The sequence below is a fragment of the Tetrahymena thermophila genome, assembly GCF_000189635.1.
Source record: "Tetrahymena thermophila SB210 genomic scaffold scf_8254736, whole genome shotgun sequence".
Classification (NCBI taxonomy): domain Eukaryota; phylum Ciliophora; class Oligohymenophorea; order Hymenostomatida; family Tetrahymenidae; genus Tetrahymena; species Tetrahymena thermophila.
In genome coordinates, this window is record NW_002476500.1 from 104,355 (window position 1) to 128,065 (window position 23,711).

The following is a 23,711-nucleotide window of genomic DNA, read 5'->3' on the forward strand; positions in this document are numbered from 1 at the left end:
CCCTTTATTTTAATTAAAATATAAGATATAATAAATTTTAAATTCACAATTACCTTAAATTAAGATCCAGTTCAGTAATATTTGGAAGCTTTTATAATATTTCTGCAATACTGTTAGATATGCTTAACCAAAACTGACAATATTGGTTATAGTTAAAAATGTTCTCTCCTAATAATACATTGCTTTCCGTATTGAATTAGTTTACTGATATTTCTTAAAGATCAAGCTTCAAATATCTAATATTTTGGCATTTTTCTAGGCAACAGCAAACACCTTTAAATCCATCTGCACTAATCTAACTCTTACTTTAATAAATTTACTTTAGTTCTAAATTTCTATAAAGCTAATTAAGCCAAAACAAAACATAAAATTTATGAATACCTTAAATTAAGGCTAAAACGAGTGATATTTGGGTTATTTTCTAAGGTTCTTCGAATTCTTGTAGCTTCATCTGTATTTATTAAGCTTTAACTAAACCATTAAAAAAAAATTAATATAGAGAAGATAAATAAAAAAAATGAACTTAAAATTAATACATTTAAAAATTTAAATAAAAAAATATTTGTTGTTTGACTTATATTTACATTATTTTAAATCCATCCAATTTATATAGAAAAAATTTTAAATAGAAAAATACTAAGCAGGAAAGATTTATCTTTGAAAAGTAATTAATTAATGATAGAAAGGCTTATTTTTTATCAAATGATTAAAAACATAATAGATAAATATTATAATCAGTTATTATATCTAAAGATTCAATATTTTATTAAATTAGGAATACTTATTGTTAGTTTAAGCATTTAAAAAATTTAATCATCTGTTTTTAATTAATATTTAAAAAATTTAAAATTCAAAAATAATTAAAAAAAGTTTAACCTAAGATTAATATCTACATCATTTTGATTAATTGAGAGATTGTCAGGATAATTAAAACTGGACATATTATTTTGATTTAAGATGTCTTATTATTGATCAAATATTTTTAGCTACCAATTCTCATTCTCTATTACATCGCATAATTTATTTTCAACTCTGCTATAAACATCAAGATCTAAGTTTATTATTTTATTGAAATTGTTAATCTAATTTAGTAAATTTTGTTTATTTATTTCATAATTCAAGTTGTTTTCTTTGATAATTTCTTTTAGCATCTAATTTTTTTTTTCAAAATCTTAATTCATACTTTTCACTATATCAATTAGTTTTTCCTTTTAGCAAATTTGATTGTATTCTTCTTAAGCTTTATTACATTAATCTATGAATTAGAAAATTTCCTCTTGCTTTTCTTCTAATTTGGAGTCAATTTTCATTCTGATATTTTTAAAAATAATTCTAATTTTTTCTTTAATTTCAATAGGTTCTGATGCTTTGCTAGTTATTTCTTTTAATCTTTCTAAAATTTCAGGCTCCTATGAAAAAGGCCATCCTTCAAAGATAGTTTCATAGTCGCTATCAAGCAAATCTTCAATATAGATACAATTTTCAAATTCAGTCTTATCTAAGCATTTAGTACATTTTAAAGCATATGGATCGCTACCTTCTACTAGCTTGATCCACTCAATATTTTTGTTTAAATGTTTAGGGCATTTAAAATTATATTCTGAATGTTGATTTATATAAGGTTAGTCGATGATATCCATAATCTAAAAGATAATATTTCCTTTTTAATCTAATATTGTTTCACTTTAATTAAGCTTTTTTTTTTTGTCTTAAGATTGTTTTTTTTAATAAATAATTATAATAAAAATATTCAAAATCTTTTCCTTTCAAGCGGAAATTAAATTAGTAATTAATTCAATTACAAATTATTATTAAAAAAAAAAATACTTTTATTTTCATTATTATTTTATTTATTTAGAATTACTTTTCAATGAATTACTTAATTAAAATAATCTGGTGAAAGACGATAATTAAAAATTTTTGATTACAACGAATTTTTTCTATTTTAATTAGCTAATTATTCATAAATAAAATCAAAATATTGAATACGTTTTTAAACTGGATGAAGCATTTTTTCTATCAAAATTTAAATTTGTTAGAAGATAAATTGTATTAATAATTTTATTTGTTTATTCAATCAAATTAAAATAGTTATAAAAAATTTTATTTAGTTCTTAATTAATTTTAAATAGCATTTTGCAATATTAAAAATAATAATCATTATTTATTAAAGATGATTAAAAAAGTATTTAGAAATAAACATAAATAAATTAAAGATAAAATATAAAACAATAATTTTTTTGATATTTTAAATTGAAAAATAACTACTATGCTATCAAAATGTTAAAAATTTTGCAGAAAATTACTATCTAAATTTTCAAAATTCTTTTAAATTTTCCAAGAATTTTTATTTAAGCTGAAATATTTTGGAAAGTTTTAAGATTAGAAGACAGATATAAATTATAGTGATATAGCTTAGGTTGGGAGACAAGACCATATAATAGCTATTGATTCAATTAGGGTGAGGTATTTATGAATCATCCTATTAAGCACTCATATTATTAGCATTTCAAGAATATTGAAATATTCTGGGATTAATATATTATTTTCAACTTGAGTTATAATTGGATGGGGGTTATAATTGAATAAATTTTGACAAAAGAAAAATCTTTATTTAATTTTTATTTTAGCCCAAACCAAAACCAAAAAGTTTAGTGTATGCCCCAATTTGTCTTGTTGTATTATTTTTTATTATGTATTTTAATTCAATCAAATTAAATGCTTTTTAAACTTTCTTATTTCTACTTAGCTTAGCTAATATGTTAATTAATTAGATTAAATATAGATAATTAAATACCATTCATTTATCTAGCTTTTTGGAAACGACTAGATTTTTGAATGGTGTTTTGCTATATTAAAAGTATAAATAAAAGTTTTTGTTCAAGTTTAAAATCTTTAATAAAGACTAATCATTTCCTGAAATTAGCTCTTTTAATTTTGCATACATTTTTATAATTTTAAGTAAAATATTTATTAATAAGTAATCATATTAATTTAAATTTAACTGGTTAGTCAGCTAAATTATGTGTCTGATTTTTTGAATATCTTCAATGTAAATCAATTAAATCTATGAAATATATTTTGATTAAAATTTTAATTATAAGTATTCTATAAATCACTCAAGAAATCTGTACTTTACTAAAGATTTAGTTTTAAATTTATTATATTTTAACAGTATGTTATAGAATCCCTAATTTCATTAGCAATTTCTTAGTCGCAAATATTAAAGCTATTTTTAAAAATTTTTAATCAATTTAATTCTAAAACAAAAGGAATAAAAAAATAAATTTAAATAGAATTTAAAAATATTCTCAAAAATTTAAAGATTAAACTAAATATTTTAGTGAAAAATTAATAAATTATTCTATTATTTAATTAATTTATTAAATAATACCTCAAGTCAAGATCCAAATTTTCTATACTATTACACTTTAGTAATGAATCTGCTATACAACAAATTCCATTATCATCAATTTGATTCATACTAATAATCATAAAATTATATTAATTTTATAAGCTTCATTATTATAATATATTTCCTTTTAATTCAGGTTTCTAGTTTCTAAGAACTAATTTTAATAGGAATTGATAAATAAAGTATTTACGATAAATTAAGATTCAAACTTTAAAAATTTTTAAATGCATCTAAAGTAGCAGCTAGGGCCTATACTTCATAACTACCAAGGGTCATTAAACGTTATGTGAAAGAGTTTCTAATTTAAAGAAATTAAAAATACATAAAAAAAGACTAAAATTAATACAAAAAAATAAGCAAATTAAATATAACAAATACATCTGCAACTAAAGGAATAAATTTGATAAATTAAGATTCAACTAAGTAACTTTTCGACATTTTTATAAAGCACATAGTATTTTTTTCAATCCTTCTGGACCAATCTCATTTTAGCTTTTTGATAAAAAATTATTTTTTTTGTCATTTAATTATTTAATTAATTAACTATTTATTTTTAAATTGAAATATAAAAAATAGATATAAAATTTATTTTAATTAAAATATAGATATAAAAAATTTTAAATTCATTAATTACCTTAAATTAAGATCCAGTTCAGTAATATTTGGAAGCTTTTATAATACATCTGCAATACTATTAGATATGCTTAACCAAAACTGACAATATTGGTTATAATTAAAACTGTTCACTCCTATTAATACATGATTTGCAGTATTGAATAAGTTTACAGATAAATCTGAAAGATTAAGCTTCAAGCATCTAATATTTTGGAATTTTTCCAGGCAACTGCAAATGCCTTTAAATCCATCTGCACTAATCTAACTCTTACTTTAATAAATTTACTTTAGTTCTAAATTTCTATAAAGCTAATTAAGCCAAAACAAAACATAAAATTTATGAATACCTTAAATTAAGGCTAAAGCGAATGATATTTGGATTATTTTCCAAGGTTCTCGTAATTATTTTAGCTTCTTCTGTTTTAATTAGTTGTTAACTACATTTTAATAAAATTTAATATTTATTATTTTATAAATAAAAAATTAAACTTAAAATTAATACATTTAAAAATTTATATTAGTATTTGTTTGATTTATATTTACATTAAAATATTATTTTTTTTTAAAAATTAATTCCTTTCAGACTTATTTAAGATCATTGAATTTATTTACAAAAATTTTTAAATGAAAAAAAACTAAGCAGGAAAGACTTATCTTTGAAAAAGTAATTAATTAATGATAGAATGACTTTTTAACAAATGCTTAAAAAACATAATAGATATTAAGTAAATATCATAATTATATATTATATCTATAGATTCAATATTTTATATTAGTTAAAAATTTATTATTGTTGGTTTAAGCATTTAAAAATTTAAACATTTGCTTTAATTAATATTTAAAAAATATGAAGTTGAAAAATAAAAATAAAAATTAAAACCTAAGATCAATATCTACATCATTTTGATTTATGCATTAAGAGAGATCATCAAGACATTTAGCAATGAAAATATTATTTAAATTTGAGATTTCTTATTATTGTTCACATATTTTTAGCAACCAATTCTCATTCTCTATTACATCGCATAATTTTTTTTCAACTCTACTATAAACATCAAGATCTAAGTTTATTATTTTATTGAAATTGTTAATCTAATTTAGTAATCTTTGTTTGTTTATTTCATAATTTAGGTTATTTTCTTTGATGATTTCTTTTAGCATCTAATTTTATTTTTCAAAATCTTAATTCATACTTTTCACTATATCAATTAGCTTTTCCTTTTAGTAAATTTGATTGTATTCTTCTTAGGCTTTATTATATTAATCTATGAATTAGAAAATTTCCTCTTGCTTTACTTCTAATTTGGAGTCAATTTTCATTCTGATACTTTTAAAAAATATTCTAATTTTATCTTTAATTTCAATAACTTCTGATGCTTTGCTAGTTATTTCTTTTAATCTTTCTAAAATTTCAGGCTCCTATGAAAAAGGCCAACCTTCAAAGATAGTTTCATAGTTACTATCAAGTAAATCCTCAATATTGATATAATTTACAAATTCAGTCTTGTCTAAACACTTAGTACATTTTAAAGCATATGGATCGCTATCTTCTACTAGCTTGATCCACTCAATATTTTTGTTTAAATGTTTAGGGCATTTAAAATTAGATTCTGAATGTTGATTCATATAAGGTTAGTCGATGATATCCATAATCTAAAAGATAATATTTCCTTTTCAATCTAATAATGTTTCACTTTAATTAAGCTTTTTTTTTGTCTTAAGATTGTTTTTTTTAATAAACAATTATAATAAAAATATTCAAAATCTTTTCCTTTCAAGCAAAAATTACATTAGTGATAATAAAATAGTAATGAAAATAAAAGTATTTTTTTTTAATAAATAAATAAATACATCTATAAAAATTTGTAATTTAATTAAATCTTTTCGATGATTAAATTATTTAATAAAAATAATCTTGTGAAAGACGATAAGTAAAAAATTTTGAGAAAAACTAATTTTTGAAAATATTAATTAGCTAATTATCCATAAATAAAATCAAAATATTGAATGATTTATTTGTCCATATTTTGTTTTTAGTTAATAGATTCTTATTATCCTAAAAACAAAAATAGTTTGTTAAATAAAATGAAGCATTTTTTCTATCAAAAAAATAATTTGTTAGAAAATAAATTGAATTAATAATTTTATTTATTAAGTCAATTAAATTAAATTAAGTTATAATAAAATATCTATTTATTTAGTTCACAATTAATTATATATAGAAATTTGAAATATTAAAAATAATTATCGCCATTTATTAAAGATAATTTAAATAGTATAGGGTTGCACAAACAAAATGCGTCTCAGTAGAAATATATTTATTAGATTTTCTTAACATTCAAAAATTTAGATTGTAAATACATAATTAAATTTACTCAATTAAAATAGTAAAATTCTAGATAGAAAAGTGATGAAGGAAGGAAGTGTTAAGAAAAATTTTAAGAAAGAAACATGAATATTTATCTATATGAAAAAATAATTCTAAATAAAAATATTGAGTTAGCGAGCAGGAAAAGAAGAGTATTTTCTATTATATTTCTTAGATCAATAGGATTTATAGCTTAAAATTTGAGTGGTTAATATTTAGGTTTGAAATACCTATGTAACATTCACTATTGATTATCAAAAATCACTAATCAAAACAAGATTTTGATAGATATCTATCAATCTTTGGGTTATGATTAATTTTAATGCTGCTGAATCTATCATTAATAAGAAGGAACGTTTAATTCAATAATTAGTATAAATTTATGAATCAATCCTATTTATCTAAAGCCTTTTCTGAGAATAATTAAATCTTACAGTTTGAAAATGCTAGTTACTTACTATAAATCAAAATATACTTAAGTTACTTTGAAGATATCTCAATGATAAAGCAGGAATTGAAAGATTTATAATTCAATCAAAATAAAAGCAGCAATTAATTATTAAAACATATTAATCTTAAAATGATTCTTTATTACAAAAAAACAAAAATTCTTATCAGCTTTGGTTTGGTTACTCTTCCATATAACTAACTAACTAACTAACTAACTAACTAACTAACTAACTAACTAACTAACTAACTAACATATAAGAGGAAAAGTGAGGTCTGGCGATTGATTTTTTAGACTAGCTTTTTAAAACAAATTTATAATTTTCAGAATTATCTGACAATTTGAAAAATTTTAATCTTAGCAATATTCAAATAAAAACATAATATATAATCATGATAATGTATCTAGTGAAAATTTATGCAAAATACATAAAAATAGAGCAAAAATTAATTATAATCAATTCAAGATATTTTTTTACCTCAGTTAATTTAATTTTAGTATTGCATTATTTCTTTCTATCTCTGCATATGTTTTCCATAGAAATATTCAGATTTAATAATTTTACAATAATTTTTTGTCATGTCTCTTCGTAAAAGCAAATTTATAAATTTATATCTGATAATTATAGTGACTTATTTGTTGTTCTTTTTCAAATTAATTTGATAAATAATTACTTTATTTGATTTATTTATTTATTTAAATACTAATAATTGATTAAAATTCCATAAATTGCTATTAAACAATTTTGAAAAAAAAATGATATAATAGAATATCTATTTTAATAATCTAGAAGAAGTATGTATTTATTTTTTTATTAAATACGCTTCAATTTATTATTATTAATAATAAAAGTTTATAAACTCTTCACTTTAATCATATTAGGTTCTCACAATTAGTTTGATGTATATTTAATTTATTATTATTATTATTAATTTTTACTTATTTAATTTTCAAGTTCTTTACAATATTATTTTTCTAAAAGAAATACTCATCTCTTTTCATTCATTTTTATTTAAGCAACATTTTTTTATTTTCAATTATTGCTTTTATTATAATTAATTAATTAATTTATTTATTTCTTATTATTTCATATTTTTTCTTCATTTTTTCCTTCTAAATAGCTTTTTAAATAATATTTTTTCTTCTATATTATAAAGAGATAAAAAAATTAGTTCAAAAAAGGCATCAGGATTAGGTTAAGGTTTAGGAAAGTGCTCTAATCTCTTAAATTTGACACTTAATCTATGGTAAAAATAGTTTATTTGTTTTGGATTGCTATTTTTGAATATGAAAATGTAAAGAGAGCAAAAAATTAACTCTATTATTTATTTAACAGCTTTTTATTTGATTTCTTTTTTTTTAATTTTGTATATATTTTTTTTTTCTTTGTTTACTTGTTTGCTAATTTAACTCATTTTTTCATTTTCAATTTTTACATTTCTTATTATTTCATGTTATTTCTTCATTTTTTCCTTCAAATTAACTCTTTATTTTTTTCAATATTTAAAAAGTCAAAATTAAATTGACGTTTAAGGTGCTTCAGACTTAGGTTCTGGCTTAGGAAAGTGCTCTAATCTCTAAAATTTGACACTTGGTCTTGAGTAAAAACAGTTTATTTGTTTTGGATTGTGATATACTTAAGTATTTGAATAAAGGATGTATTGAAAACAATACAACTAACTCTTTTAATTTATTAATTCACTTTTTATTTTATTTATTTTTCTTTTTTTTTGTTTTACTTGTGTTTTTTATATCTTTTTTTTAATTTGTTAGTATAAATCAATTTTATTTTAAATCTTTATTTGTATTATTTATTTATTTATTTTTTATTTTTTTCTTCATTTTTCCTTCTCTAACTAATAAACTATATATTTTTTCTTGAATATTTTAAAAGGGGAAATTTAATTGGTAATGGAGATCTATCAGGCTTAGGTTCTGGTTTAGGAGAGTGCACTAATCTCTAAAATTTGTCACTTTTTCTTTAGTAAAAATAGTTTATTTGTTTTGGATAGTGATATTTTTGAATAAAGAATGTATTGAAAGCAATACAGCTAACTCTTTTAATTTATTTATTTAGCTTTTTATTTGATTTATTTTTCTTTTTTTTTATTCTACTTTTGTTTTTTACATCTTTTTTTTATTTTATTTTTTCTTCATTTTTCCTTCTCTAAATAATTAGCTTTTTATTTTATCTTCTACATTTAAAAAGTTAGAATTAAATTTCTGCAATTTGTGCATCAAGCTTAGGTTTTGGTTTAGGAAAGTGCACTAATCTCTAAAATTTGATACTTTATCTTATGTAAAAACAGTTTATTTGCTTTGGATTGTGATATTTTTGAATAAAGAATGTATTGAAAGCAATACAACTAACTCTTTTAATTTATTTATTCACTTTTTATTTGATTTATTTTTCTTTTTTTTGTTGTGTTTTTATATCTTTTTTTTATTTATTTGTTAGAAAAAATCAATTTTTTTTTTCCAATCTTTACTTGTATTATTTATTTTTTCTTCATTTTTCCTTCTCTAACTAATTAACTCTTTATTTTTTCAATATTTCAAAGTTAAAATTAAATTGATACTTAAGGTGCTTCAGACTTAGGTTAAGGTTTAGGAAAGTGCACTAATCTCTAAAATTTGAAACTTTATCTTAAGTAAAAACTTTTTTGCTTTGGATTGTGATATTTTTGAATAAAGAATGTATTGAAAACAATACAACTAACTCTTTTAATTTATTTATCCACTTTATATTTGACTTATTTTTCTTTTTTTTGTTGTGTTTTTATATATCTTTTTTTTATTTTTTAGTATAAATCAATTTTTTTTTTTCCAATCTTTACTTGTATTATTTATATTTTCTTCTCTAACTAATTAACTATATTTTTTTTCTTGAATATTTGAAAAGTGAAAATAAAATTGATGATGGAGATCTATCAGGCTTAGGTTCTGGTTTAGGAGATTGCACTAATCTCTAAAATTTGACGCTTTATCTTTCGTAAAAACAGTTTATTTGTTTTGGATTGTGATATTTTTGAATAAAGAATGTATTGAAAAAAATACAAACTAACTTTTTTAATTTATTTATTTATTCACTTTTTATTTGATTTATTTTTCTTTCTTTTTTATTTTACTTTTGTTTTTTACATCTTTTTTTATTTGTTAGTATTAATCAATTTTTCAATTTTTACTCATATTATTTATTTTTTCTTCAACATTTAAAAAGGAAGAATTAAATTTCTGCAATTTGCGCATCAAGCTTAGGTTCTGGTTTAGGAAAGTGCACTAATCTATAAAAATTGACACTTTCTCTTGAGTAAAATCAGTTTATTTGTTTTGGATTGTGATATTTTTGAATAAAAAATGCAATAACTCTTTTAATTTATCTATTCACTTTTTATTTGATTTATTTTTCTTTTTTTTATTTTACTTGTGTTTTTTTTTATTTGTTAATATGAATCATTTTTTTTTCCAAAATTTATTTATTTATTTTTATATTTTTCTTCATTTTTACTTCTCTAACTAATTAACTATGTATTTTTTCTTGAATATTTTAAAAGGAATAATAAAATTGATGTTTAAGCTGCATCAGGCTTAGGTTCTGGTTTAGGAAAGTGTACTAACCTCTCAAAATTGACAATTAATCTTATGTAAAACAGTTTATTTGTTTTCGATTATGATATTTTTCAACATTAAAATTAATTTGTTTTATTTTTTTTTCTTTTTTTTCTTCAGCTTGTTTATATTTTTTTTATTTTTGTTTGTTTGTAAATTTAAATAATTTTTTCATATTTTTTGCTTGTGTTTTTTTTTTCTTTCTTTATTTATTTGTTAATTTAACTCATTTTTTTTATTTTCAACCTTTGCTTTTGTTATTAAATTAATTTATTCATTTTTATTATTTCATATTTTTTCTTCATTTTTCCTTCTTACTAACTATTATCAATATATATTTCATTAAATATTTCAAAAGGCACAATAAAATTGGCAATGGAGATTTATCATGCTTAGGTTCTGGTTTAGGAAAGTGCACTAATCTCTCAAATTTGGAACTTAGTCTAGGGTAAACCAGTTTATCTGCTTTTAATTGTGATATTTTAGAATATAAAAATGAATTGAAAACTATATAACAAGCTAACTCTTTTAGTTTATTTATTAGTTTTCTTTTTATTTATTTACTAATTTAATTCATTATTTCATTTTCAACTTTTACTTTTATTAATAATTAATTAATAAAAATTCATTTCTTATTATTTTATATTTTATCTTCATTTTTTCCTTCTAACTAACTAATTAGTTATATATTACTTCTTGAATATTTAAAAGCCACAATGAAATTGGTGATGAATGTGCATCAAGCTTAGGTTCTGGATTAGGAGAGTGCACTAATCTTTCAAATTTGACACTTCGTCTTGAGTAAAAACAGTTTATTTGTTTTAGATTATGATATTTTTGAATATAAAAATGAATTGAAAACAATATATCTAAACTCCAATAATTTATTTACTTTTTATTTAATTTATTTTTATTTTTTTTATTTTGTTTGTTTGTTTGTTAATTTAACTTATTTTTTTATTTTTAACTTTTGCTTTTATCATTAATTAATGATTTTATTTCTTAGTATTTCTTATTTTTTCTTCATTTTTTCTTTCTAAATAACTAATTAAAGATATATTTTTTTCTAAAATATTTAAAAAGCAATAATTAAATTCGTTCAGAAGGTGCATCAGTATTAGGTTCTGCTTTAATAAAGTGCTCTAATCTCTCAAATTTGGGACTTTATCTCAGGTAAAAGCAGTTTATTTGTTTTGGATAGCGATATTTTTGAAACTAAAAATTAATTGAAAACAAAATTATAAACTCTTTTAATTTATTTATTAGCTTTTTATTATATTTATTTTTCTTTTTTTTTATTCTACTTGTGTTTTTTATTTATCTATTTCTTTGTATGTTTCATATTTAATTTGTTTTTTCATTTTCAGCTTTTGTTTTTATTATAATCAATTAATCCATTTATTGTTATTTCATATTTTTTCTTCATTTTTTCCTTCTAACTAACTAATTAACTAACTAACTAAATAGTTAATTAATAATATATTTTTTATTGAATATTTAAAAAGCCGCAATTTAATCTGTTTACAAGGTGAATTAGAATTAAGTTCTAGTTTAGCAAAGTGCACTAAACTTTCAAATTTGACAGTTGAACTTAAGTAAAAACAGTTTTTTGATATTTTTAAAAAATAAATTTAATTTAAAACAATAAAACTAATTCTTTTATTTATTTATTGGCTATTTATTTGTTTTTATTATGCTAAAATTTTTATTATTAAGAGATTTAAAAAATAATATTTTATTCTATTTATTTTTTTATTTTAATTTATACTAATTTATATTAAAAGAAAGAATTGTATCAAGAAATCAAAATATATGAAAACAAAGTGGTTGAAATCAAAAAGATTAGTTGTCTTAAAAATAAATTATAATTGATGAAATTACGAATATAAATATGATAGAGAAGGGTACAGAATTTTTTGTCCTGGCTTCAAGAAAAATTTTTTTACACAAAAAAATAATAATTTTTGAAAAATGAATAACTATGATAACAGAGTATTGCATTTTGTCTACAGCAAATTAATTAATAATAAAAAAAAAATTAAGTTTAGCAATTTGGGGTGAATTAAATCTTAGACTGGATCAATAATTATTAACTATAAGTATATAAATCATTGAATCAAATGATCAAGTAAAAGCCTGAAAAGTAGATTAAATAGTTGAAAGAGAAGTAGAATGAATTAAATAAATGAAAGAATAATATGATGAAAAATAAACAAAATGAATTGAATGAGAATTGAGAAAAAGGAGCAAAAAATACCAAAATAAAAAAAGGGGTGTATATTATCAAACTAAGTTAAGAATATTATACGAAAAATTGAATGATAAAAAACCTGCTAGAAAGAAAGAAGTAAGAGTAGAAAGATTGGATATAACTATATTATGTAGATTTAGAGTGTTATTTTAGATTTAAAACAGAAGAAGAAAATTATAAATAAACCATTTTATTTATAATGTAGGTATTGCTATTTGCAGCAAATTTTTTCTGTAGGGCCGGAAAAATAAAATATTTTTTTTTACTTTTTTTCTAGGACAGAAGGCACTTTTTTCTATATATAATATTCATAATAAGTATTTGCATAAATTTTAAATTAAATATAATTTTACATTCTTGAATATGATTGGATACAAATTTTAATTTTGGATATTGAATCTATTATTTAATTTAATATTAAAATAAAAAAATTAAAAAAATAAAAAAAATAAATCAAATAAAAATTTGTTATAAAAAAAATAAATATATTTGATTAAAATTTATAGTGAATATTTCTTAAGATATTATTTAGTTTTTCTTTTTAGCAAATTTGATTATATTCTTTTAAAATATTCATTAGTTAATCTATAAATTTATATATTTCATTTTGCTTTTCTTCAAATTTTAAATCAATTTTCATTCTTAGATTTTTGAATATAGTCCTAATTTTATCCTTAACCTCATCAAATTCTGAGGTCTATTAGTTATTTTTCTTAAATTATCAAGAATTTCAGGTTTATTTAAAAAAGGTCATCTATCAAAAATGGTTTAATCGTTGCTCTCAAACAACTCATCAATATAAATACAATTAGAAAATTGCATTTTTTATCTAATTGTTTAGAGCATTTGAAAACACACTATTCTTTATCTTCTACTAATTTTATCCATTTAATCTTATTGTATGTGTGTATTAGGCATTTATAGTTAGTTTCTTATAGCTAATTATTTTTGGAGATAGCAAAATTATCCATATTTTTATAGTATTATAGTTATATTGTTATTCTTATTTTCTTTTTCTTTCTTTAAAACTTTTGTTTAATAACTATCTTTGATTTCTATTTTATTTTTTTAATTAATTTTTATAAGTAAAAGCAATCGTAGCCTTGAATAAAAGATGAATTTTAATAAATAAGATATTTGTAATTCTTACATAAAAATATTAAATACTCACTTAATTGATAAATTTTCATCTGTTTAACTTTTAAATTTATTATCAAATAGAAAAATTGATTAAAGTAGACTTCTTTTACATATCTAAAAATTATATCATTTTATTATAAACTCTATTAATATCTGATAAGAAAAAAATTAGCAACTGAAACTTTATTAATAAAGTAAAATAAAATATTTCTAATTATTTTAAAAATTGATAAATAAAAAATAGATTTTTCAATACAAAATTTTTTACTTTTTAATTATTTAAAAGAAATAGGTTTTCTATATTTAAATTTTAATTTAATTTCATGTCATTAAAAAATTCTATTGAATAAACAAAAATCATAAAAAATATTCTATCATTTCCAAAAAAGTAAATAAAAAGGAATTTATTTTAATAAAAAATCAAATCAATTAAAAAATATATTTATAATGTGAATTTTTTTTATTAATACTTCAATTAATAGCTATTACTTTAATACAATGTTTTATTTATTTTTTTTAACTTTAAGCTGAATATTTACTTAATTTGTTTGCATAAAAAATACTTAAAAACTATCATGGATGATTATGTTTTACATATTTATTATTCAAATTAAATATTAATTTTAATCAGCATTCAATTTCTACTCTTATTATTAATCATCAATCAATATATTTATTAAAGGGATTGCTATTTTTTTTAAATTAATTATAAATATATGATCATAACAAAGCAAAAAAATAAAAAATTAAAAATTAAAAGCAAATATATTAGGTTTATAAAATTTTACTTAACTAAACCAATTTATTTTTATTTTAGATCAATATCTAAATTAATGAATTATCCACTGTTTTATAATCTACTCCTAATGCTTTGAACCGTATCATCTGATAAAGAATTATAGCTTTATAAATAAATAAATAATTTAATTATTAGAGCAAATAAAAACTAAAAACAAAATTATAATAAAAAGGTCATTCTTATTTTTTAAAAATTGAAAACTTTCAGTTAGATAGAGTATAAAAAAATACCTTAAATTTATTTTCAACTTTGAGATATTTTTGCATTTTTATATGGCATCAATAATCATGTTAGCTCCTTCTTAACCAATAATATTTTAGCTAATATAAAATATTAATTTTTTAATATTTTAATCAGTATTAAGTTATAAATTAGGTGTTAGAAAATCTATAATATAAAAACTAAACACAGTAAAATTTATTGTATCATATTACCCCAAATTAAGATTCAAATTGGCTATTTTTGAGCATTTTTCTAAGCCTTAAGCTAATTCTTTAGCTGAAGCATCACATATAAAATTATTGCTAATAATATTATTTTAAAGTTATTTTATAAAAAAATAATAATAATTTAAATAAAATATCTATCTGATTATTTTATTATTTTGAAACCAATTAATTTTCTTTATGTTAAATAGTATTGAAATAATATCGAGAAAAAATAAAGTTAAAATATTTGTTTTTTTTTAATTTATTACCTCAAATCAATGCTTAAATCAGTGTTTTTTTAAAGTATTGATAATGCATCTGCTAAATTCTTCGCTTCTAAAGAGGTAAAATTGTTATTTTATGTTTGAATCTTAAACATTCCACTATAACTATTATTTATTTTTATAAGTATCATAATAAAAAAATTTATAAAATTTTTTCAATTAATATACTACCTCTACTTCATTTCAAATGTATTTGATATGCTTAGTTATAAATCAGTAATATTTTAACAGCATTATATAGAATTTAAAACTGTCATTAATCCTTATGTACCTATTTTATTTTTACTTTAAAAATAATTTATTAATTTTCTTTTAAAGCCTAAAAAACAAATAAATAAAAATAAAGATTTGCTTGCATATTTTTTCACAAGAATACAAAGAATTTGTAAGATTACCTTAAATTTAGATTCAGTTTACTGATATGTTTAAGCTTTTTTAAGACATTTGAAATGCAATTAGCTATGTTAGCAAAAAATTACATATAGCCCTAAACATTAATAGGTCCTCCAAAAACAGAATTATTTCTAATAAAATAACATTAACTCTGAATAATTTAAAAAATTAAAATTATAAATAAAAGTTACTTAAATTTTTCATGTGAGAATTCCTAGACATTAAGATTAAAGCAAGAAATATTTTGGAAATTTTCAAGCACACTTGCTATCCTTTAAAATTATACTGCATCGATTTAACTTTAGCTAAGTATAATTTATTTATTAATAAAATTAGATTAATATATTTCACTAATAGTTAAATAAATTAGAACCATAAATTAAGACTTAAGGAAATCACATTTTGACACTTTTCTAGATCACTCACAAATTTTGTTATATCAGAATTATTCATCGTCTTTTAACTAAAAAAATTTTTATTTTCAATAAATAAAATAGAAAATTTAGTATTTTTATTTTTTTAAGATACTTCAAAAGTTTTATCTATTAATCTATTTATTATAATTCCTCATAAATAGATAAAAATAAAAATTCGAAAAAATTAAATCTTTTTATATTTAAAAAATATTAAAATTCTGCTGCTTGTAAGAGAGTCTATCCTACTCAACTAGATAAATTACAATATTTATTGTTAATAATAAAATAAATGTTTTTTCTTTAATAATTAAAAATTATCTTTCTATAACATCTAATCTATTTTGTAAAATATAAAAACTAACTAACTAACATACCTAAAATCAATGTCTATTCTTCTTTTATTAATACAATTAGAGAGTTCATCTAGATTTTTTACTTTGAAAGACAATTCTTCTTATTCATCCTTTATTTATTTAGCTTCTTCATTGGGTAATTTAACTCCATTTGAAATAATTTCTACTTATTATTTTTGCAACAAACTTTAATTTTAAGCTTGAAATACTTATACATTTTCTTTTAATGGTTACCAATTCTTATCATGAATGTATTTGCAAAAGCTATTTTCTATTTCATCGTAAGCACTAAAATCTATGCTAATTATTTCATAGAAATTGTTAATATAATTTACGAAAGTTTATTTATTCTTTTCATAATTCATATTATTTTCAGCAACAATATCATTAAGCATCAAGTTTTATTTTTCAAAGTCTTAATGCATGTTTCTTATTATATCATTTAGTTTTTCCTTTTAGCAAATTAGGTTGTATTCTTGTTAAGCGCTCTTTTACTTATCTATGAATTTAAAGATTTCCTCTTACTTTTCTTCTAATTTTGAATCGATTTTTATCCTTAGATTTTTGAAAATAACTCTAATCTTATCTTTGATCTGATCAACTTCTGATATTCTGCTAGTGATTTCCTTTAGTTTTTCTAAAATTTCAGGGTTATTTAAAAAAGGCCATCTTTCAAAAATAGTTTCGTTGTTGCTTTCCATCAATTCTTCAATAAAGATGCAATTTAAAAAATCAGTCTTTTTTTCAATGCATTTTGTACATTTCAAAACTTATGGATCGCTATCTTCTTCTAACTTAATCCATTCTATTAATTTATTTGTATGCTTTGGACATTTATAATTAGTTTCTAAGAACTGATTTATGTCTTATCCGTTTTCAGATTAATCCATTAATTTACTTTATATTAATTGATTGATTTACTTTCTTCAATTTTGATTTTAGATTTTCAGCTAAAAGTTTGTTTTGGTTTAATTATTGTAAGAAAAATTTTTTGATATTTTCTGGATTAATTAAAAATAATCAATTAATAAATTAAGAAATATAAATTTCATTGATGCATTGATTTGGAATAAGATTTCTTTAAATTAATATTGATTTTGCTTAACTTTTATTTTTATTGATAACCTGATGGTTAAAGACAAAAATAAATAAAATATTGAGCATCAGTAATCAACCAATAATTTCTAAGAAAATATATATTAAAATAAATATCTTTTATAATTCTCAGATTTCCCTTTTCAATCAAATATCTTTTAGTTTTTGAGATGACAAACAAATATCTTGCAGCGTAAAAATAAAATTATAAATATAGCTAATCCTGTAATTAAAATATCACGAACTGTGTAGGTACAGATGGTGATATGTCATTTAATTTTTATGATTTTAAGCTAATTTTACACTTTCTATTTTTTAATTTTTTTTATCAACCTACTTTTATTAAATTTTGAAAAATTAAAATTTGTTGGAGTAATAAAATAATTTGAAGGGTGTTAACTTAGGAATTTTTTTTTGAGCAATTAATTGTGAATTTTTAATATTTTAAAAAATAAAATAGAAAATTTATTATTGTCTTAATTATAGTTTTAAAGAAATAGCTTTTTTTTTAATTTATTATATTAATGCTTATCTTAAAGAAATATAATATTTTTGATTTAGGGAATTTCTTAAATTAAATAATTTTACATTTATTTTTTATAAATTAATTTTAGTATATATAATGCAATTTATTATAAATATTTATTTATTTATTTTTTCATTTCATGCGCAGTGGTTTAGAACTAGACTTAGAAGAACTTAATATATCGCTGATCATTTCTAATAGTTTAAAAAATATTAATATACTATCAAAAAGAAAGTTAATTGTTTTACCTGTATCTAATTATTTGGGAATTTAGTCCATGCTGATTTAATTATTTATTTTTGCACTTCTATTATAGTCATTTTATTTTAGACATCTTAAAATTTGTTAAAAAATTGAAACATAAACATAAATAGACTGCAGGATATTCTGTGTCACTAAAAAAAACATAGCAATAATTATCATAACATCTACTGTAGTAGGTTATTAGTAAATAATATCACTTATTATATCTTCCTCTTGATTTAAAGTTAGTGTCATCATTATTAGAATGAGTAAAAAGAATGTTTCTGAAGTTGTTATTAAGAATGTGTGAGTTTTAGATATAAAAGGTTTATACAAAAGCTAGACTATTATAAAGAAGCAAGTTATTACTATTGCAGAAATAAAACCCCATTTTGTATCATTAAAATGGTATATCAAATATATTGTTGCTGCTTTGCGGATTTCTAATAGGACCCAAATAAAGCTACTAAATGTTTTAAAAATATTTAAATCAATAGTGAAGCATAATGGTTTGTTTAAGTTGATTTCTTTTGAATAAAGCTTGATAATAAAATCTTCGCTTCTGCTCTATAAATTGATAAAATCTTTTTATCTGCATAATTGAATAGATTCAAAACAAATAAGCAAAAAATAAATAATTAGAAGGAAGCATGTTGCAAAAAAGTATATTTTGAAGCTTGTTTGAAATTAATTTATGAAATCAAACAGGTAAAATATTATGAATAGAGCTAAAATAGATACAAATCTACCTGTTAAAATGAATAAATTATTTTCAATTACTTCAAATAATGTATTCATTTTTTTTATTATTTGAACTTTTAGGAGAAGATTTATCGACAAAGCTATGAACAAAACTAATGAGATAACTTATAATTACTCTATTAGACTTTAAGTTAATTAGGTTTAATCTCCTTATGGATTACTGTAAAAATTGTATCTGTTAAAATATCCAGTTAATTACTTTCTCAAATTTTTTCCTCTATTCTCTTACAATAGGGAGAGTATTCCAATGTATTATTGAAGATGAAAAGAATATTATGCAAAAGCGAATGCTGGAAGGAAAATAAATGGCATTTAAATATAAAAGGAGGCCTCAAAATAATTAGTCAAAGAATTAACTAAGCTGCTACTAATAGGATTGGGTATTTATTTGCAGTCAACTTCTCCACTTTCTTCATAACCGTCTACACAATCACATGAGTTAGTTTTTAAATTAAAAAATCTAGTTTTAGAAATGCAAGAACTACACGAATTTTTCGAATTCGGAATAGTACAAGAGGAACAAGCATAATAACAAGGTATGCTATCATCATATTATAAACAAGAAGTACTGTTTAAACAATTAATGCAATACTGAGGGCATTTGCCAATGCACTAATTGTCATCTGTAGCATAATATCCTCTTTTTTTTAAATAAAAATAAAATTATTGATTTATTTGCTAATAAAATTATTTTATCATAAATTTAAGTTTAAAATTTTTAAATATTTAAGAAATGAATTTTTAATTCACTCTTTAAATATTCAAAATTAATTAATTAATATTTTGTAATTTTTTACTTATGAATTAAATTTAATAAATGAGAATATTCTCATTAATAGAGATGGGAATCGAAGGTATAAATATCATCAAAATGAATGGAAATTGAATAAAAAGTAGCTATTAGCTTATATTTTTTCTTAAATTTCTATTCATTTTTATGATATCGAAACTTTCGACACCTTAATTATTAAGTATAAAATTCAGTTTATAAAAAAATTAAAATTACTTGCTGCATAGCTTACAAATACCTTAAATGTTGTAATATCCTTCCAGACATTTATTGCAATACAAGTTATATGAGTATGGTTATTAGCAATTTATTAATTTGTATTATGTTGCACATTGGTTGAGTTCACTCACGAAATTTTAAGAAGGATCTTCACAATCACAAGCTTAGTTATTATTTAATTTCATTCCTATTTAACATGTTTAACATATCTTATAATTTAGAGAACAATCTTGGCAACCTTAAGCTTGGCATGTTTAACAGTTTCCATTTTAAGTGTTAAGACCCTTAGTTTGATCTGTACAAAAACACATCGAATTACTTACCAGGGTAAATTAAGTTGTATCACAACTATTGCATTCTTAATTTGAACCTCCAGAACAAGTCAAGCAAGATATGTGACAATCATAGTATTCTTTTTAGTTTTAGTCGTAGTACGTATTTGGAGGAGGATTTCCTGTAAAACATTATTAATGATAATAATATTAGCCGCTTGGACATTTTATACAATTTCCATCTTTATCACAAAAATTAGGACAGTCAGTAGGGCATTTACTGCATATGTATTAATCTATTTATTAAGAACAATAAGTGTTTTAAGGTTATTTTTCTTGGCAATTCTATTCAAACAAAAATGGGGTATTGGACTAGCAACTAGTACAAGAATCTTAATTACATGTCAAGCACTTCTAATTTGTGCAAGGTTAGCAAATTTATCTGGAGTCATTCGTTGTATCAATAACTTTTTATCCAACTGGGCAAGTATCTACGCATTGATCTTAGTAATTAACTTATTATTGATTATTGTTTAGATAGCAGTTAAGCATTTAAAACTACAAAAAAAAACTCGTTATGCTTTTAATTTATGAGGTCCCCCAAGTGCTGTAGTTGAAGTAATTAGTTTTGTAATCAAAAGAAATTTTAGCTCTTATACCATCACAAATTTATGGATCTGAACAAAAATTAAATCCACTTATGCTATAGAGAGTGTTAACATAATTTTTAGTGCAGAATGAAATAGAAATACGACTGTTTGTTGTTGATCTAATTTTATCTAAATTAACTGATGAATAAATTGGATACTAATTTTAATTCATATCAATTTGACCATATTAATAATCTGATTGAATGCTATAGTAGTTCTTATACTATTAATTATCACTGAAATAGATATAATTAAAGTTTATTTCTTTAATTTAGCTTTATGATCTAGTTGAGAATCTGAAATTAAATCCTGTAAAATTGGCTGAACTTTATTCTAAATATAAACTGTAATCAGTTGATTTTGATGAAGTAAAACCTGTTATAAATCCATAAGCTCGCATTCCTTTAATAAAATTTGTAGGTTTTTCATCATAGAAATAATACTATTAATTTGAGTCAAAGACTGGATTTACTATTTTAATTTGCTTTACATAAGCATTTTTGAGACATATTTCTGCTATTTAAAAAGAAATTTTATATTCGTTTGTTATGCTAAATGCTACTTGACTAGCTTATTATGTCATAGAAATGTTAAATTAAATGTTATTATTATTGTTGTTGATAAGTAAGTCTAAATAATAAGGGGTTATTAGATATTATTTTTAGTAAGGACAGTTTTAGATCTGTTATGTAAGAATAAAGGAAGTATTTGAGCTGTCCAGATTTGCATTTTAGATAGTGACATTACTTTGCCATATTCCGGTATAAACATAAGCAAATGTAATATATGGTTATAATAAAAATGTTATTAAGAGAGCAATTTTAGCTTCAAAAATATTTTGAGATTGTAGAGAAACCATTTCGAAACACTCTAAATAAATAAATGTGATATTTATTTTGACAAGACAGATGTGCGAAAGATAATTTAAAAATTTTTAGAATTTATTTGTTTTATAATTTGATTTCACTGCCTCTTTCTCAATTTAGCACTTATTTTAATTTACTTTGATTGTGCAAAATTTGTAATTATTAAAATTTATTTGATGGTTTTTTAATTAAACATGATAGAGATTAATCTATTGATTACTTAAAAACTATTCTAAAGTATCCTTGAAAATTTTTATAAACTCTTCAATACTTATAAGAGGTTTATTTCCATTTAAAATCCATTGAAACTAGCACTAAAATATGTAAATCACCGATATTTCAATGTAAAATTACTTGAGCAAAGAAAGGTATTGATTTAAGATATTACTTTTTCTTGTTAAATTGATGTAATTTTAGCCATCAACACATGTTAATTAACTTTCGATATTAATATAAATCAGTTAATGGTCAATACTATTTTATTAATTTAATTACATAAATAACAAAGAGGATATCTTTCAATTAAATAAAGTAACCAATTAATTCTAACATTTAATTAATTTTATGGATATTATTGAAATAAACTAAATTACAACTTTTAATAGCATAAATTGACTATACTAAAAACAATAAAAGCTTTAAACTGATATTACATAAAGTAATTATCATTTGAGCATTTTAATTTAATGATAAAATGTTGTATTCGTGCAACTAAATGTAACTTAAAATGAAAATTATCTATTAATATCTTAACTGAATTACATGTAACTAATTTCATCTTTTGAGTAAATGATGAATGAAATAAGCATCATCCTCTTTTACTTAGTGAAAATAAATTTTTACCACATTTATATCAAACTTCAAAAATATTACTAAAATAAAATTATCCTAAAATCTTCTTTTGATCTTATTTTCGTTTGCTATTTACTATTTTTATTAATCAACAAAATTTATTTTTCTTATCAGAAATGAAATTCAATAAAAATTAAAACCAAACTAATTTCACGTTATTAATTTTTCTATCAATAATTTAATTAATTTAAAATTAAAAATAAGTCTACTTCAAAATAACAATTGTTATTTATTTTTCTAGTAGGTAATAAATAAATATTTAGTAGAATAAATAATTATAGCAAGATGCCATTCAATAATTTCGTCATTTGGAGGTCACTTATTATGAAATAGATTTTTTAATTATTTATTTTTTATATTTTATAATGGAATTAAAATTAATAATTTAATTTATTATAATTTCAAAAATAAATAAATTATTTTTTTAAATTAAAAATTTTTAATTTAGCTAAATATTTTTTAAGAAATAAAATGAATCATACTTTATATAAAAAATATGAATTAAATATTAAGGTATTTAGATAAATAAAACTATTATTTTTGCTAAGATTTTAACAAGATTTTCAAAATAAAAATAAGAAAGCAACAACAATCATAGAAGAAGCTGCAGCAAGTAGTTTGGCAGATGTCTTAACACATAGAGTGTTATTGTAGTTGGCATAAGGAGTGTCGTATTGAAAGCAAGAAGTACAGGCATTAGTAGAAACAATAGCTCCATTACCAGTTAATTTTGAACAATCAGCTACAGAACAATTTTCTAAAGTTACAGCCCAGTTGTTAGGTACAGTTCCAGATTTTCCACAATTTTCATCATTACATACTCCATTTTTTTAGCATTTGATCATTCTCATGCCTTAGTTTTAAGCAAAGCATATAGTTATAAAGCAAAATAAAACAAAAAGAGTAATTTATCTCAT

General features: G+C 20.4%; 7 protein-coding genes across 7 annotated transcripts in view; 2 read left to right on the forward strand and 5 right to left on the reverse strand. All coding sequences in view use genetic code 6, as the record gives it.

Annotated features, from left to right (window-relative positions):
• TTHERM_000734139 (kinase domain protein) overlaps window positions 1-1,640 on the reverse strand; it is a gene marked incomplete at both ends in the record, with an annotated part of 3,109 nt that extends 1,469 nt beyond the window's left edge. The window contains 3 exons of the mRNA XM_012796382.1: window positions 54-305; window positions 382-471; window positions 877-1,640. Of these exons, the coding sequence (XP_012651836.1) occupies window positions 54-305; window positions 382-471; window positions 877-1,640 (1,106 nt within the window). The remainder of the gene's footprint in view (window positions 1-53; window positions 306-381; window positions 472-876) is intronic.
• A 1,609-nt stretch (window positions 1,641-3,249) lies between these two features.
• On the reverse strand, window positions 3,250-5,680 carry TTHERM_00734140 (kinase domain protein; the record flags this gene model as incomplete). Its single annotated transcript, XM_001011562.3, has 6 exons — window positions 3,250-3,484; window positions 3,606-3,713; window positions 3,794-3,907; window positions 4,050-4,301; window positions 4,378-4,467; window positions 4,911-5,680. The coding sequence occupies 6 exons, from the start codon at window positions 5,678-5,680 to the stop codon at window positions 3,250-3,252; spliced, it is 1,569 nt and encodes a 522-aa protein (XP_001011562.3).
• Window positions 5,681-6,720: 1,040 nt separating this feature from the next.
• On the forward strand, window positions 6,721-7,191 carry TTHERM_000734150 (hypothetical protein; the record flags this gene model as incomplete). Its single annotated transcript, XM_012796383.1, has 1 exon — window positions 6,721-7,191. The coding sequence occupies one exon, from the start codon at window positions 6,721-6,723 to the stop codon at window positions 7,189-7,191; it is 471 nt and encodes a 156-aa protein (XP_012651837.1).
• Window positions 7,192-7,602: 411 nt separating this feature from the next.
• TTHERM_000734161 (cyclic nucleotide-binding domain protein) lies at window positions 7,603-12,327 on the forward strand (the record flags this gene model as incomplete). Its single annotated transcript, XM_012796384.1, has 15 exons — window positions 7,603-7,641; window positions 7,699-7,748; window positions 8,004-8,093; window positions 8,358-8,447; window positions 8,741-8,830; window positions 9,056-9,145; window positions 9,408-9,497; window positions 9,749-9,838; window positions 10,067-10,156; window positions 10,401-10,490; window positions 10,814-10,903; window positions 11,167-11,256; window positions 11,539-11,628; window positions 11,961-12,050; window positions 12,240-12,327. 15 exons carry the CDS (start codon window positions 7,603-7,605, stop codon window positions 12,325-12,327), a joined length of 1,257 nt encoding a protein of 418 aa, XP_012651838.1.
• A 2,179-nt stretch (window positions 12,328-14,506) lies between these two features.
• TTHERM_00735160 (kinase domain protein, putative) lies at window positions 14,507-17,409 on the reverse strand (the record flags this gene model as incomplete). Its single annotated transcript, XM_001011565.2, has 10 exons — window positions 14,507-14,534; window positions 14,635-14,748; window positions 14,876-14,965; window positions 15,080-15,169; window positions 15,343-15,462; window positions 15,529-15,642; window positions 15,753-15,881; window positions 15,942-16,055; window positions 16,124-16,213; window positions 16,541-17,409. The coding sequence occupies 10 exons, from the start codon at window positions 17,407-17,409 to the stop codon at window positions 14,507-14,509; spliced, it is 1,758 nt and encodes a 585-aa protein (XP_001011565.2).
• Window positions 17,410-18,272: 863 nt separating this feature from the next.
• On the reverse strand, window positions 18,273-21,935 carry TTHERM_00735180 (transmembrane protein, putative; the record flags this gene model as incomplete). The annotated part of the gene is made up of 4 exons (XM_001011567.2): window positions 18,273-18,334; window positions 18,389-18,474; window positions 19,261-19,785; window positions 20,152-21,935. 4 exons carry the CDS (start codon window positions 21,933-21,935, stop codon window positions 18,273-18,275), a joined length of 2,457 nt encoding a protein of 818 aa, XP_001011567.2.
• Window positions 21,936-23,357: 1,422 nt separating this feature from the next.
• Window positions 23,358-23,711, reverse strand: TTHERM_00735190 (cell surface immobilization antigen; the record flags this gene model as incomplete). Its single annotated transcript, XM_001011568.1, has 1 exon — window positions 23,358-23,711. The coding sequence occupies one exon, from the start codon at window positions 23,709-23,711 to the stop codon at window positions 23,358-23,360; it is 354 nt and encodes a 117-aa protein (XP_001011568.1).